Here is a 14,656-nt window from a genome sequence, read left to right on the forward strand (position 1 = left end):
CGGGGACTGCAGCTTCAATCAGCGGGTTACTGCCCATCCCGGGGACACTCCAACCAGGAGCAAAGCTCCCAATACACCGAGCACAGGCTCAGAAACATGCAGGTAGATTATACCCCGCTCACTTAACCTCCGAACAGCATTTACACAATCCCTCAGTCAGTGGAACATCCTTTGAGCTTCTTCTGTTGTATTCAGATCCTGTGACCTCAATGGACTGAATAATTTCAGTGAGAAGTTTTCTTGTCGTCACGTTGGAGATTTGCACCGAGATCGGGGAGATATTTCTGTCTGTGAGAGCAATAACATCTGACCCAACACCACGCAGATTTGCGATGCGTCAACATCTCTCTCACTTGCATTGCAGCCAATCACTGTCCGTTTCTTCCTGCCTCTGTATTTGTTCTCGACCTGATGCACTTGTGACTTTTTAAGCTCTGATGTGAAACGACAAATATCACTTAACTGATTCTGGCAGAGCTATTTTCTGTGAAACTGCGATTCAGCTTCGTTGAATAGTTTGGTGGACAATAATAATTCATCGTTCCCTGAACGGGAATTGAACCCGGGCCGCGGCGGTGAGAGCGCCGAATCCTAACCACTAGACAACCAGGGAAACTGACAAACAAGGTTTTAACCCGTCTGACAGTATATCATTCGCCTTTCATTCTTATTTCCCAGGTTTAATTAGAAATATACAAAATTACATATTTAGAATGAACAGAAGTGACATCTTTAGCTAATCACAACAGCAATTGTTGTTCGCTGGAACATGAAATCGACAGTGAGGTGAAATAGCCCAACAAGCTGCTCATGTGTAACTTCCAATTTCCAAAACCCACCAACTTGATCACTGTGGCTCCTGTGAAACTCACAACGCAACATCCGGCAGACATTCATCAGTAAATAGAAATAACTCATTTCAATTGTTAAAAACATTTTTTGTCGCAATTAAGTTTTGATCAAAATTTGAAGTTTCCAGTTTATGTTGATCTTTTTCTGAAGTGAAACTATCACGTTTGCTGAACAGACACAAACTCCCCTGTTTCAGACAGGGCACGAACATTAAAACTTACTCATCTGTAATTATGAGGTAAAGCTTCCTCGTTCCGATTTGTTGTTAAACATTAACACAACACGTCATCTCACAGCCTTGTGACATTTACACTTTTACAAGTTTGGAATGTGTTTCTCTCTTGCCCGGCTTCACAGTGGGTGAGAGAGGGACAAGCAGCAGGATTTTACCCTAATTCTCCATTCACCCGCTGCCAGCAGAACGCGGGGACTGCAGCTTCAATCAGCGGCTAACTGCCCATCCCGGGGACACTGTAACCAGGACCAAAGCTCCCAATACACCGAGCACAGGCTCAGAAACATGCAGGTAGATTATACCCTGCTCACTTAACCTCCGCGCAGAATTTACACAATCCCTCAGTGAGTATCATTTCCTTTGAGCTTCTTCTGTTGTATTCAGCTCCTGTGACCTCAATGGACTGAATAATTTGAGTTCGAAGTTTTCTTGTCACGTGGGGGGAGGGGGGATTATTGTGTCTGTGTGAGCATCAAAATCTGGCCCAATACCACTCAAATTTTCGCTTGCTTCATAATCTCTCTCACTTTGCAGCCAATCACTGTCCGTTTCTTCCTGCCCCTGTCTTTGTTCTCGACCTGCTGCACTTGTGACTTTTTCAGCTCTGATGTGAAACAACAAATGTCACTGAACTGATTCTGGCAGAGCTCTTTTCTGTGAAACTGCGATTCAGTTTCATTGAACATTCTGCTGGACAACAACAATTGATGATTCCCTGACCGGGAATCGAACCCGGGCCGCGGCAGTAAAAGCGCCGAATCCTAACCACTAGACCACCAGGGAAACTAACGACAAAAAATGTAACCTAGGTTGACAGTATATCACTCACCTTTTATTTTGATTTCCGAGTTTTCATTCGAAGTATACAAAATTACATGTTTTAAATGAACACAAGTGACATCTTCAGCCAATCACAACACCGATTGTTGTTCGCTGGAACATGAAATCGACAGTGAGGTGAAATAGTCCCAAAAGCTGCTCATGTGTAACTTCCAATTTCCTAAACCCACCAACCTTATCACTGTGGCTGCTGTGAAACTTATCCGGCGGACATTCATTAGTAATTCCAAATAACTCATTTCAATTTTTCAAAACATTGACAGTTAATCCTTTCCGCAATTAAGTTTTGATCAATATTAGAATTTTTGTTGATCTTTTTCTGACGTGAAACTCACGTTTGCTTAACATCCACAAACTCCCCTGTTTCATACTGGGCATAAGCAAGAAACTTACTCATCTGTAACTATGAGGCAAAGCTTCCACGTTCCGATTTGTTGTTAAACATTAACACACGTCATCTCACAGCCTTGTGACATTTATACTTCCACAAGTTTTGAATGAGATTCTTTCTTCCCCGGCTCCACAGTGGGTGAGAGAGGGACAAGCAGCAGGATTTTACCCAAACTCTCCATTCACCCGCTGCCAGCAGAACGCGGGGACTGCAACTTCAATTAGCGGGTTACTGCCCATCCCGTGGACACTCCAACCAGGAGCAAACCTCCCAATACACCGAGCACAGGCTCAGAAACATGCAGGTAGATTATACCCCTCTCACTTAACCTCCGCGCAGCATTTACATAATCCCTAAATGACTTATGCTTCTTTCGTTGTATTCAGCTCCTGAGACCTCAATGCACTGAATAATTTGAGTGAGAAATTTTCCTGATGCCACACCCGAGATTTGCACCCAAATCTGGGAGATACTTGTGTCTGGTGAGCAATAACATCTGGCCCATTACCACCCACATTTTGGCTGACGTCAACATCTCTCCGTCTCTTCCAGCATCTGTACTTGTTCTCGACCTGCTGCACTTGGACTTTTTAAGCTCTGATGTGAAACAACAAATCTCACTTAACTGATTCTGGCAGAGCTCTTTTCTGTGAAACTGCGATTCAGCTTCGTTGAACGGTTTGCTGGACAACAATAAAGCATCATTCCCTGCCCGGGAATCGAACCCAGCTCCGCGTCAACATCTCCCTCATTTTGCTGAATTCCAGTCGATTTGTCAAGCATGATTTTCCCTTTCATAAATCCATGCTGACTGTCGTCTTTTAAAATTTTTCCTCCTTCAAGACTGTGAAAAAAACAACTTTACACCTTGGTTTCGATAAAACTAACTTCGTCTTTATTGACCAAAGTCTGCATGCAGATGGCTACAGGTTAGAGAGAGAGAGAGCTGTTAAGGTAAACCTGCTCATTCTTTCTCAAGCTCGCAAAGACATGGAGAAAACGTTCAATATTTATACAAAAGCTGTATCATTTTACAAAAACAGAACTTGTTCAAAAATGTCAATACAGTCATAACTTCTGATCAACCATGTTGTCATAGAAAGACCTTGACTCGGCTTATTTGCAGTATTTTGTCTTTAGAGGATTTAAGACGTGGTCCTATTTTGTTTTTCACCTCTGCCCTCATGATGCCTTGACGCAGATGGACCTAGGTCATGAGGAGGTTGTGTTATTGGGACATTCCTGGATCGTGGCTTTGTTATCAGGTTTTACTAAGGTCAGGCACTATTTTCCCTCTTCTGGTCTTGTATGATACGATTATGTGGATTCTTAGCTTTGTCTAGTTTGTCAGGGTCTGAACTTGGCACTTAGCTGACACAGCTGTCTTACACTTCGTTATAGGCCGTAAAATTCTCAGCCATTGTCATCCAGGGTACCTGGGAATTATGCGTCCATATGCTGTCCGACACAATCAGTTATGATTGAAACAGGAGGGGCGGCACGGTGGAGAGTGGTTAGCACTGCTGCATCACGGCGCCGAGGTCCCAGGTTCGATCCCGACTCTGGGTCACTGTCCGTGTGGAGTTTGCACATTCTCCCCTTGTCTGCGTGGGTCTCACCCCCAGAACCCAAAATGATGTGCAGGTTAGATGGATTGGCCATACTAAAATTGCCCCTTAATTGGGAAAAACAGAATTGAATGTTTTAAATTTAAAAAAACGATTGAAACAGGAGGCACATGTCAATAATAATAATAATCTTTATTGTCACAAGTAAGAGTTATATCAGAAAAAAAACTTTACCAAACTCTGGAATAAAATATTGAATTACAGACATAATACCGACTGGGTGAGGAATTAGAAGATGTAAGGAGGCTGTTAAAGGAATTAGTTCAACAAAAAACTGTCACCTCCCCTGAAGCAGACCACATCCTCGGTTTAGATCAAATCCGACAGCTTCGGGAACAAATCAGCAGCAACAGCTCTCATGGCTGCTGTCTCCGAAACCAGAGGAGGTGACCCTCGTGGCTGCTGTCTCTGAAACCAGAGGCAGTGACCCTCGTAGCTGCTGTCTCTGAAACCAGAGGCAGTGACCCTCATAGCTGCTGTCTCCGAAACCAGAGGAGGTGACCCTCGTAGCTGCTGTCTCCGAAACCAGAGGCGGTGACCCTCATGGCTGCTGTCTCCGAAGCCAGAGGAGGTGACCCTCGTGGCTGCTGTCTCCGAAACCAGAGGCAGTGACCCTCATAGCTGCTGTCTCCGAAACCAGAGGAGGTGACCCTCATGGCTGCTGTCTCCGAAACCAGAGGAGGTGACCCTCATAGCTGCTGTCTCCGAAACCAGAGGCGGTGACTCTCATGGCTGCTGTCTCCGAAACCAGAGGAGGTGACCCTCGTAGCTGCTGTCTCTGAAACCAGAGGAGGTGACCCTCGTGGCTGCTGTCTCTGAAACCAGAGGAGGTGACCCTCATGGCTGCTGTCTCCAAAACCAGAGGAGGTGACCCTCGTGGTGGCTGTCTCTGAAACCAGAGGCAGTGACCCTCATGGCTGCTGTCTCCGAAACCAGAGGAGGTGACCCTCGTAGCTGCTGTCTCTGAAACCAGAGGAGGTGACCCTCGTAGCTGCTGTCTCCGAAACCAGAGGCAGTGACCCTCGTAGCTGCTGTCTCCGAAACCAGAGGAGGTGACCCTCATGGCTGCTGTCTCCGAAACCAGAGGAGGTGACCCTCATAGCTGCTGTCTCCGAAACCAGAGGAGGTGACCCTCATAGCTGCTGTCTCCGAAACCAGAGGAGGTGACCCTCATGGCTGCTGTCTCCGAAACCAGAGGAGGTGACCCTCGTAGCTGCTGTCTCCGAAACCAGAGGAGGTGACCCTCGTAGCTGCTGTCTCCGAAACCAGAAGAGGTGACCCTCGTAGCTGCTGTCTCCGAAACCAGAGGAGGTGACCCTCGTAGCTGCTGTCTCCGAAACCAGAGGTGACCCTCATAGCTGCTGTATTCTAAACCAGAGGAGGTGACCCTCATGGCTGCTGTCTCTGAAACCGTGACCCTCGTAGCTGCTGTCTCCGAAACCAGAGGAGGTGGCCTCTGGCTCTTGCTGGGTCAGTCAAGTTGAAAGCACTTCCCCCTCTGCTCTGCCTCTTCTATGCAATGAGGAAATGCTGGTTTGTGTGTGTGTGGTCACCCAGGCCAGGGATACAGGATAGGCTGAGACCCAGGCAGAAAGGGGAGGAGGTGGGGGGGGGGGGGGTAAATCGGTGGAGAACTATCCTCATCCACTAGGCTCAGGGAAAAGGTCACCACCCGACCAATCACAGACCCCTTTCTCCCTTTTCATGTCTCTGAAACAGGAATCGGGGTGACAGTGAATATGGACACCAGCCCCCCTCATCCTCACCACAATATTAAAAATATTTTAAACGTCCCATGCTGAGTTAGAGAAGGAGGACCTGAAACAGCTTCACCCAGCTGTATGTTCCCAGAGTGAAGCTGAGAACTGGAGAGGGACACTCACTCGGTGAAATAGAACCTGACTTCAGGAGGGCTGTATGGGAAGGGAATCTTGACTTTCACCCAGTTCTAGTTAACATTAAATAGTCTCCCACTGAAATACCGAGTGTTGGATGGCACGGTGGTGCAGTGGCACTGCTGCCTCACGGCGCCAAGGATCCGGGTTCGATCCCGGCCCCAGGTCACTGCACATGAGGAGTTTGCACATTCTCCCCATGCGTTTCACCCCCACAAACCAAAAAGATGTGCAGGATAGGTGGATTGGCCATGCTAAATTGCCCCTTAATTGGGGCAATTTTAATCAAAACAAGCTTTATTCTAAGAACATAGTTAACAAATATATACACCCACAGCAAGAATTTTTATCAATTACAAACATAAAGACACCCCACAGCGACACTTATCTATGTATAACACTGAATGAATTCCCCCTTAACTGTTACTATTCATAAACAAAATCCCATTAACCAAAAACCCCTTTTCAAGGGCGCGGTCCAGCACTCTGCATTCTCACTTGAATAAGACTGGCTTTTCCTGAGATTCTGACCCGTCTCAACCCGTGTAGTTCTTATTTTGTTATGTTCTTATCTCCTGGGGAAACCAGGCCTTTAATTGGAAACATTGGGAAAGAGACCATCATTTTAGCCGGACAAATAAATATGTCAAGCTGAGGGAGCAAAGGATGTCAATGTCTTTAATGCCACCCGAGGAAGGAGCTGCGTTTCAAAAGCTATTGATTCTAAACAAACCTGTTGCATTTTAACCTGGTGTTGTAAGACTTCTTACTGTGCCCACCCCAGTCCAACACCGGCATCTCCACACAATGTCTTTAAGAGAGAGAGAAACCTGGGTCAAACTTTCCAGAGTCTGCACCCTCCCTGGATTCACTTCCTTTCCCTTCAGTTGCTGCAAGTGACCAAATGAAGGTGAGAATGAGAAAAGAAATGGAAAGGGGGAGAAAATAAGTTTTTTACTTACAGATGTTGGAGACATGAGGAAGCTTCAGTCTGTGTGAAGCTCGCTCTTCATTAACACAAAGGCCGCGCTCTGATTGACTAGAGGGCCAGAGTCCTTCCGGTTATCCAACAGTTCCCATTGGTCAATACCTTCAGCAGGAAGCCATGATGTGGAGATACCGGCGTTGGACTGGGGTGAGCACAGTACGAAGTCTTACAACACCAGGTTAAAGTCCAACAGGTTTGTTTCGATGTCACAAGCTTTCAGAGCGCTGCTCCTTCATCTGACTTCGTACTGTTCAGCAGGAAGGTCAAGAAAGGCACCTCTGCACATGCGCAGTCCCGGGGCGGGGGGGAGGGAGGGGGGAGGTCACCGTGCGACTTCACGCTCTGGCCGGAGCCGTCGTCTGTTTGCCTGGCTTGTCTCTAGGTGGTGAGGGGGGAGAAGCGATCAAGGGGTGGGGACGGGGCCGCCATCTCCGGGCCTGCGCCCTATAAGCCTGAGACGTCACCGCGGAGCAGAGTGAAAGCATTGTGACGTCAGCGGAAGTTGGACTTCAGAGTAAAACTCTGTGTAATATCTGGGAGCAAATCAATGTTTACCCCTTTCCATTTCTTTCCTCATTCGGGGAGGGCATTATGACTTTCAGTAACTGAAGGGAATAGAACTGAATCCAATCTGCAGATTACACATGTTTTCAGTCCAGTAATGTAAACATATATCTGTCTGGCAGCCTGCATGACAGGAAGCAGTGAGCAGGGATCTGTCAATCAGCCTGAATCAGCACCTTCAGGAGAATTGGGAGGGTCAATATTAGATACAGCAGAGTGAGAATGCAGTGAGAGTTACTGCTTTTGCAAAATGAGAGTATGTTCCATGGAAATGAGAATTGTCTGTCCTGAATTTCAATCCAGTACTGATGGTGATGATTTTTGTGAACTTTTAAAGGATATTAGAAGGTGAGGAATTACTGGCAGAAATCTCAAACCAAACGTCACATCAAACTCTGACAGTGTCACTCGATGCCTCGGCCTTTGAATCGAGAAGGAACATTTTGTCCGTTCTGGCTGCAGAAGGTTTTAAACATCAGTGTGACTAGAAAAGCACCAAGACACAGCTGATTGAGAGTGTTCCAGTTCACTGACTGGAACGAGCTTTGACCAGTTGCACAGGCTGAAAAAACATTGCACCATTCACAGCGGGGAGAGACCGTACCTGTATTCTGTGTGTGAACAAGGCTTCAACTGATTGTCCAACCTGGAGAGATACGAGGAAACCCTCACCATGGATAAACCATGGACTGTGGACAGGGATTCGGATCCCCATCAGAGCTGGAAACCCATGGACACAGTCACACTGAAGAGAGGCTGTTCACCTGCACTGAGTGTTGGCAGAAATTCAGTGATTCTTCCAACCTGCAGACACACCAGCGAGTTCACACTGGGGAGCAGCCATTCACCTGCACTGTGTGTGCTAAGGGATTCGCTCAGTTATCCAGCCTATTGAGACATAATGTCACTCACACCAATGAGAGACCCTTTAAATGCCCCGACTGTGGGAGTTGTTTCAAAAGGTCTCAGGAACTGATGGTCCACCAGCGCATTCACACTGAAGAGAGACCATTCAGCTGCTCTCACTGCACCAAAAGGTTTGGACGGTCATCCACACTGCAGAGACACCAGCAGGTTCACACCGGGGAGAGGCCATTCACCTGCTCTGACTGTGGGAAGGGATTCAGTGATTCATCCAACCTGCTGAGACACAAGCGAGTTCACACCGGGGAGAGGCCGTTTACCTGCACAGTGTGTGGGAAGGGATTTACTCAATCATCTGACCTGCAGGGACACCAGCGAGTTCACACTGGGGAGAGGCCGTTCACATGCTCTGAGTGTGGGAAGGGATTTACTCGGTTAGACAACCTGCTGACACATCAGCGAGTTCACACTGGGGAGAGGCCGTTCACGTGCTCTGAGTGTGGGAAGGGATTTACTCGGTTAGACAACCTGCTGACACATCAGCGAGTTAACACTGGGGAGAGGCCATTCACCTGCTCAGTGTGTGGAAAGGGATTCACTCAGTTGTCCCACCTGCTGACACATCAGCGGGTTCACACTGGGGAGAGACCGTTCACCTGCTCCGTGTGTGGGAAGAGATTCACTCAGTTATCCCATCTGCTGACACATCAGAGAGTTCACAAGTGATTACAGGAGCTGGATTCTGCTGTTATTGCTGCTGTTAATCACATCCAGGACTGCACTATGTTCATTCTGACAGTCGATGAAGTGGGGTGGTCAGAGGGTTTCTTCCTGCTGGACTCTCACAGTTTGCTTCCAGTAAGAGGCAGCACGTGATGCAGTGGTTAGCACTGCTGCCTCACGGCGCCGAGGATCCGGGTTCGATGCCAGCTGCAGGTCGCTGTCTGTGTGGAGTTTGCATATTCTCCTTGTCTGCATGGGCTCACCCCCACAACTCAAAAACATGTGCCGCATAGGTGGATTGGCCACATTAAATTGCCGCTTAATTGGAAAAAAGAGTTGGGTACTCTAAATTTTTTTTAAAGTTTGCTTCCAGTGGGCTGGTGTTCTTTGAGCCTGGGAGAGCAGATTTCCACAGAAATGACCCACAAAGGCTGAGGAAGGACTTTTATTTTATCCTGGACAGTAAATGAAATGAAAATCACTTATTGTCACCAGTAGGCTTCAAATGAAGTTACTGTTTTTCCCCCACTACAGGTAGATCTAAAATAAACACAGAAAGAACTGAAAAAACGCAGCAAGTCGGACACCATCTGTGGAGTGAGAAACAAAGTTAATGTTTCACGTCCAATTGTTCTGGACACCTGGTAGCTAAGAGACTGAACCAGAACCATAACATTTTAAAGTTTTAAGATTGTGTGGAAAGATCGATTTGTTCCAGTAGTGATGATGTAAGAAATAGGGCTTGGTTATTTTATAAACAAACTTTGTTAAAACAAACAAAAACAATATTTAAACTTTAACTCTAAGGTTAACTGATTTACATAGAACACAGGAATTAGGAGCAGAAGTGGGCAAATCAGTCCTTCGAGCCTGCTCCGCCATTCAACCAGATCATGGCTGATCTCTTCCTGGTCTCAAATCCACCTCTCTACTTGCTCCCCATATCCCTTTCACCCATTTTTGATCAGAAATATATCTATCTCCTTGAAACCATTTAATGACTCAGATTCCACCGCACTATGAAGCAGTGAGTTCCACAAATTTGCCACCCTCTGCGAGAGTTAGTTCCTCCTCATCTCAGTTCTAAATCTATTGCGCCTCAACCTATATCCATGACCTCTCGTTCTAGATTGCCCCACAAGGGGGAACATTTGGTCTACGTTTACTTTATCAATCCCTTTTAGTATTTTAAATACCTCAATCAGATCCCCTCTCATTCTTCTAAACTCCAGCGAGTAAAAGACCAAACTGTTTAATCTCTCCTCGGAAACAATCTGATGAACCTCCTCTGAACTGCCTCCAATGCCACCACATCCTTCCTCAAATAAGGAAACCAAAACTGCACAACATACTCCAGATGTGGTCTCACCAACACCCAAGACAATTACTTTTTTTTAAATTAAATATTTTATTGAAAATTTTTGGTCAACCAACACAGTACATTGTGCATCCTTTACACAATATTATAACAACACAAATAACAATGACCTATTTTATAAACAAAAAATGAATAAATAATAAATAACAAAAATGAAAACTAGCCCTAATTGGCAAATGCCTTGTTACAAGTAACACTCTCCAAAAATATAATTTAACAGTCCAATATATAATTATCTGTAGCAACGACCTATACATACTATACAGTATATATTAACAACCCTGAGAGTCCTTCTGGTTCCTCCCCCCCCCCCCCCCCCCCCCCCCCCCCCCCCCCCCCCCCCCCCCCGATCCTGGGCTGCTACTGCTGCCTTCTTTTTCCCATTCCGTCTATCTATCCGCAAGGTATTCGACGAACGGTTGCCACCGCCTGGTGAACCCTTGAGCCGACCCCCTTAGGACGAACTTAATCCGCTCTAGCTTTATAAACCCCGCCATGTCATTTATCCAGGTCTCCACCCCCGGGGGCTTGGCTTCTTTCCACATTAGCAATATCCTGCGCCGGGCTACTAGGGACGCAAAGGCCAAAACATCGGCCTCTCTCGCCTCCTGCACTCCCGGCTCTTGTGCAACCCCAAATATAGCCAACCCCCAGCTTGGTTCGACCCGGACCCCTACTACTTTTGAAAGCACCTTTGTCACCCCCATCCAAAACCCCTGTAGTGCCGGGCATGACCAAAACATATGGGTATGATTCGCTGGGCTTCTCGAGCACCTCGCACACCTATCCTCCACCCCAAAAAATTTACTGAGCCGTGCTCCAGTCATATGTGCCCTGTGTAATACCTTAAACTGAATCAGGCTTAGCCTGGCACACGAGGACGACGAGTTTACCCTGCTTAGGGCATCTGCCCACAGCCCCTCCTTGATCTCCTCCCCCAGCTCTTCTTCCCATTTCCCTTTTAGTTCATCTACCATAGTCTCCCCTTCGTCCCTCATTTCCCTATATATATCTGACACCTTACCATCCCCCACCCATGTCTTTGAGATCACTCTGTCCTGCACCTCTTGTGTCGGGAGCTGCGGGAATTCCCTCACCTGTTGCCTCGCAAAAGCCCTCAGTTGCATATACCTGAATGCATTCCCTTGGGGCAACCCATATTTCTCGGTCAGCGCTCCCAGACTCGCGAACTTCCCATCCACAAACAGATCTTTCAGTTGCGTTATTCCTGCTCTTTGCCACATTCCATATCCCCCATCCATTCCCCCCGGGGCAAACCTATGGTTGTTTCTTATCGGGGACCCCCCCCCAAGGCTCCAGTCTTTCCCCTATGCCGTCTCCACTGTCCCCAAATCTTCAGTGTAGCCACCACCACCGGGCTTGTGGTGTAGTTCCTCGGTGAGAACGGCAATGGGGCTGTCACCATAGCCTGTAGGCTAGTCCCCCTACAGGACGCCCTCTCTAATCTCTTCCACGCCGCTCCCTCCTCCTCTCCCATCCACTTACTCACCATTGAAATATTAGCGGCCCAATAATGCTCACTTAGGCTCGGTAGTGCCAGCCCCCCCCTATCCCTGCTACGCTGTAAGAATCCCTTCCTCACTCTCGGGGTCTTCCCGGCCCACACAAAACCCGTGATGCTCTTTTCAATCCTTTTAAAAAAAGCCTTCGTGATCACCACCGGGAGGCACTGAAACACAAAGAGGAATCTCGGGAGGACCACCATCTTAACCGCCTGCACCCTCCCTGCCATTGACAGGGATACCATATCCCATCTCTTGAAATCCTCCTCCATCTGTTCCACCAACCGCGTTAAATTTAACCTATGCAATGTGCCCCAATTCTTAGCTATCTGGATCCCCAGGTAACGAAAGTCCCTTGTTACCTTCCTCAACGGTAGGTCCTCTATTTCTCTACTCTGCTCCCCTGGATGCACCACAAACAACTCACTTTTCCCCATGTTCAATTTATACCCTGAAAAATCCCCAAACTCCCCAAGTATCCGCATTATTTCTGGCATCCCCTCCGCCGGGTCCGCCACGTATAGTAGCAAATCGTCCGCATACAAAGATACCCGGTGCTCTTCTCCTCCCCTAAGTACTCCCCTCCACTTCTTGGAACCCCTCAACGCTATCGACAGGGGCTCAATCGCCAGTGCAAACAATAATGGGGACAGAGGGCATCCCTGCCTTGTCCCTCTATGGAGCCGAAAATATGCAGATCCCCGTCCATTCGTGACTACGCTCGCCACTGGGGCCCTATACAACAGCTGCACCCATCTAACATACCCCTCTCCAAAACCAAATCTCCTCAACACCTCCCACAAATAATCCCACTCCACTTTATCAAATGCTTTCTCGGCATCCATCGCCACTACTATCTCCGTTTCTCCCTCTGGTGGGGCCATCATCATTACCCCTAACAACCTCCGTATATTCGTGTTCAGCTGTCTCCCCTTCACAAACCCAGTTTGGTCCTCGTGGACCACCCCCAGGACACATTCCTCTATTCTCATTGCCATTACCTTGGCCAGGACCTTGGCATCTACATTTAGGAGGGAAATAGGTCTATAGGACCCGCATTGTAGCGGGTCCTTTTCCTTCTTTAAGAGAAGCGATATCGTTGCTTCAGACATAGTCGGGGGCAGTTGTCCCCTTTCCTTTGCCTCATTAAAGGTCCTTGTCAGTACCGGGGCGAGCAAGTCCACATATTTTCTATAGAATTCGACTGGGAATCCATCCGGTCCCGGGGCCTTTCCCGCCTGCATGCTCCTAATTCATTTCACCACTTCTTCTACCTCGATCTGTGCTCCCAGTCCCACCCTTTCCTGCGCTTCCACCTTGGGAAATTCCAGCCGATCCAAGAAGCCCATCATTCTCTCCCTCCCATCCGGGGGTTGAGCTTCATATAATTTTTTATAAAATGTCTTGAACACTCCATTCACTCTCTCCGCTCCCCGCTCCATCTCTCCTTCCTCATCCCTCACTCCCCCTATTTCCCTCGCTGCTCCCCTTTTCCTCAATTGGTGTGCCAGCAACCTGCTCGCCTTCTCCCCATATTCGTACTGTACACCCTGTGCCTTCCTCCATTGTGCCTCTGCAGTGCCTGTAGTCAGCAAGTCAAATTCTACATGTAGCCTTTGCCTTTCCCTGTACCGTCCCTCCTCCGGTGCTTCCGCATATTGTCTGTCCGCCCTCAAAAGTTCTTGCAGCAACCGCTCCCGTTCCTTACTCTCCTGCTTCCCTTTATGTGCCCTTATTGATATCAGCTCCCCTCTAACCACCGCCTTCAACGCCTCCCAGACCACTCCCACCTGGACCTCCCATTATCATTGAGTTCCAAGTACTTTTCAATGCACCCCCTCACCCTTAGGCACACCCCCTCATCTGCCATTAGTCCCATGTCCATTCTCCAGGGTGGGCGCCCTCCTGTTTCCTCCCCTATCTCCAAGTCCACCCAGTGTGGAGCGTGATCCGAAATGGCTATAGCCGTATACTCCGTTCCCCTCACCTTCGGGATCAATGCCCTACCTAGCACAAAAAAGTCTATTCGCGAGTAGACTTTATGGACATAGGAGAAAAACGAGAACTCCTTACTCCTAGGTCTGCTAAATCTCCACGGGTCTACACCTCCCATCTGCTCCATAAAATCTTTAAGTACCTTGGCTGCTGCCGGCCTCCTTCCAGTCCTGGACTTTGACCTATCCAGCCCTGGTTCCAACACCGTATTAAAATCTCCCCCCATTATCAGCTTTCCCATCTCTAGGTCCGGAATGCGTCCTAGCATCCGCCTCATAAAATTGGCATCATCCCAGTTCGGGGCATATACGTTTACCAAAACCACCGTCTCCCCCTGTAGTTTGCCACTCACCATCACGTATCTGCCCCCGTTATCCACCACTATAGTCTTTGCCTCGAACATTACCCGCTTCCCCACTAATATAGCCACCCCCCTGTTTTTCGCATCTAGCCCCGAATGGAACACCTGCCCCACCCATCCTTTGCGTAGCCTAACCTGGTCTATCAGTTTCAGGTGCGTTTCCTGTAACATAACCACATCTGCCTTAAGTTTCTTAAGGTGTGCGAGTACCCGTGCCCTCTTTATCGGCCCGTTCAGCCCTCTCACGTTCCACGTGATCAGCCGAGTTGGGGGGCTTCCTACCCCCCCCCTCCCTTGTCGATTAGCCATCACCTTTTTCCAGCTCCTCACCCGGTTCCCACGCAGCTGTATCTCCCCCAGGCGGTGCCCCCCCGCCCATCCTCTCCCATACCAGCTCCCCCCTCTCCCCAGCAGCAGCA

At 48.2% G+C, this 14,656-nt stretch overlaps 1 protein-coding gene and 2 non-coding genes across 3 annotated transcripts; 1 reads left to right on the forward strand and 2 right to left on the reverse strand.

The window, feature by feature from the left end:
- Positions 1 to 541: 541 nt before the first annotated feature.
- On the reverse strand, positions 542 to 613 carry trnae-cuc (transfer RNA glutamic acid (anticodon CUC)). Its single transcript has one exon. It is a non-coding gene; the product is annotated as a tRNA-Glu (tRNA).
- Positions 614 to 1,798: 1,185 nt separating this feature from the next.
- Positions 1,799 to 1,870, reverse strand: trnak-uuu (transfer RNA lysine (anticodon UUU)). Its single transcript has one exon. It is a non-coding gene; the product is annotated as a tRNA-Lys (tRNA).
- Positions 1,871 to 7,236: 5,366 nt separating this feature from the next.
- On the forward strand, positions 7,237 to 9,550 carry LOC140406454 (uncharacterized). The gene has a single exon (XM_072494493.1). It carries the CDS (start codon positions 8,078 to 8,080, stop codon positions 8,981 to 8,983), a length of 906 nt encoding a protein of 301 aa, XP_072350594.1. The 5' UTR covers positions 7,237 to 8,077; the 3' UTR covers positions 8,984 to 9,550.
- The last annotated feature ends 5,106 nt before the right edge of the window (positions 9,551 to 14,656 follow it).

The sequence above is a fragment of the Scyliorhinus torazame genome, unplaced genomic scaffold (genome assembly GCF_047496885.1).
Source record: "Scyliorhinus torazame isolate Kashiwa2021f unplaced genomic scaffold, sScyTor2.1 scaffold_546, whole genome shotgun sequence".
Taxonomy (NCBI): domain Eukaryota; kingdom Metazoa; phylum Chordata; class Chondrichthyes; order Carcharhiniformes; family Scyliorhinidae; genus Scyliorhinus; species Scyliorhinus torazame.

Excerpts from the sequence above, each read along its gene's own strand:
- LOC140406454 (XM_072494493.1), top strand. The coding sequence starts at position 8,078 with ATGGACTGTGGACAGGGATTCGGATCCCCATCAGAGCTGGAAACCCAT.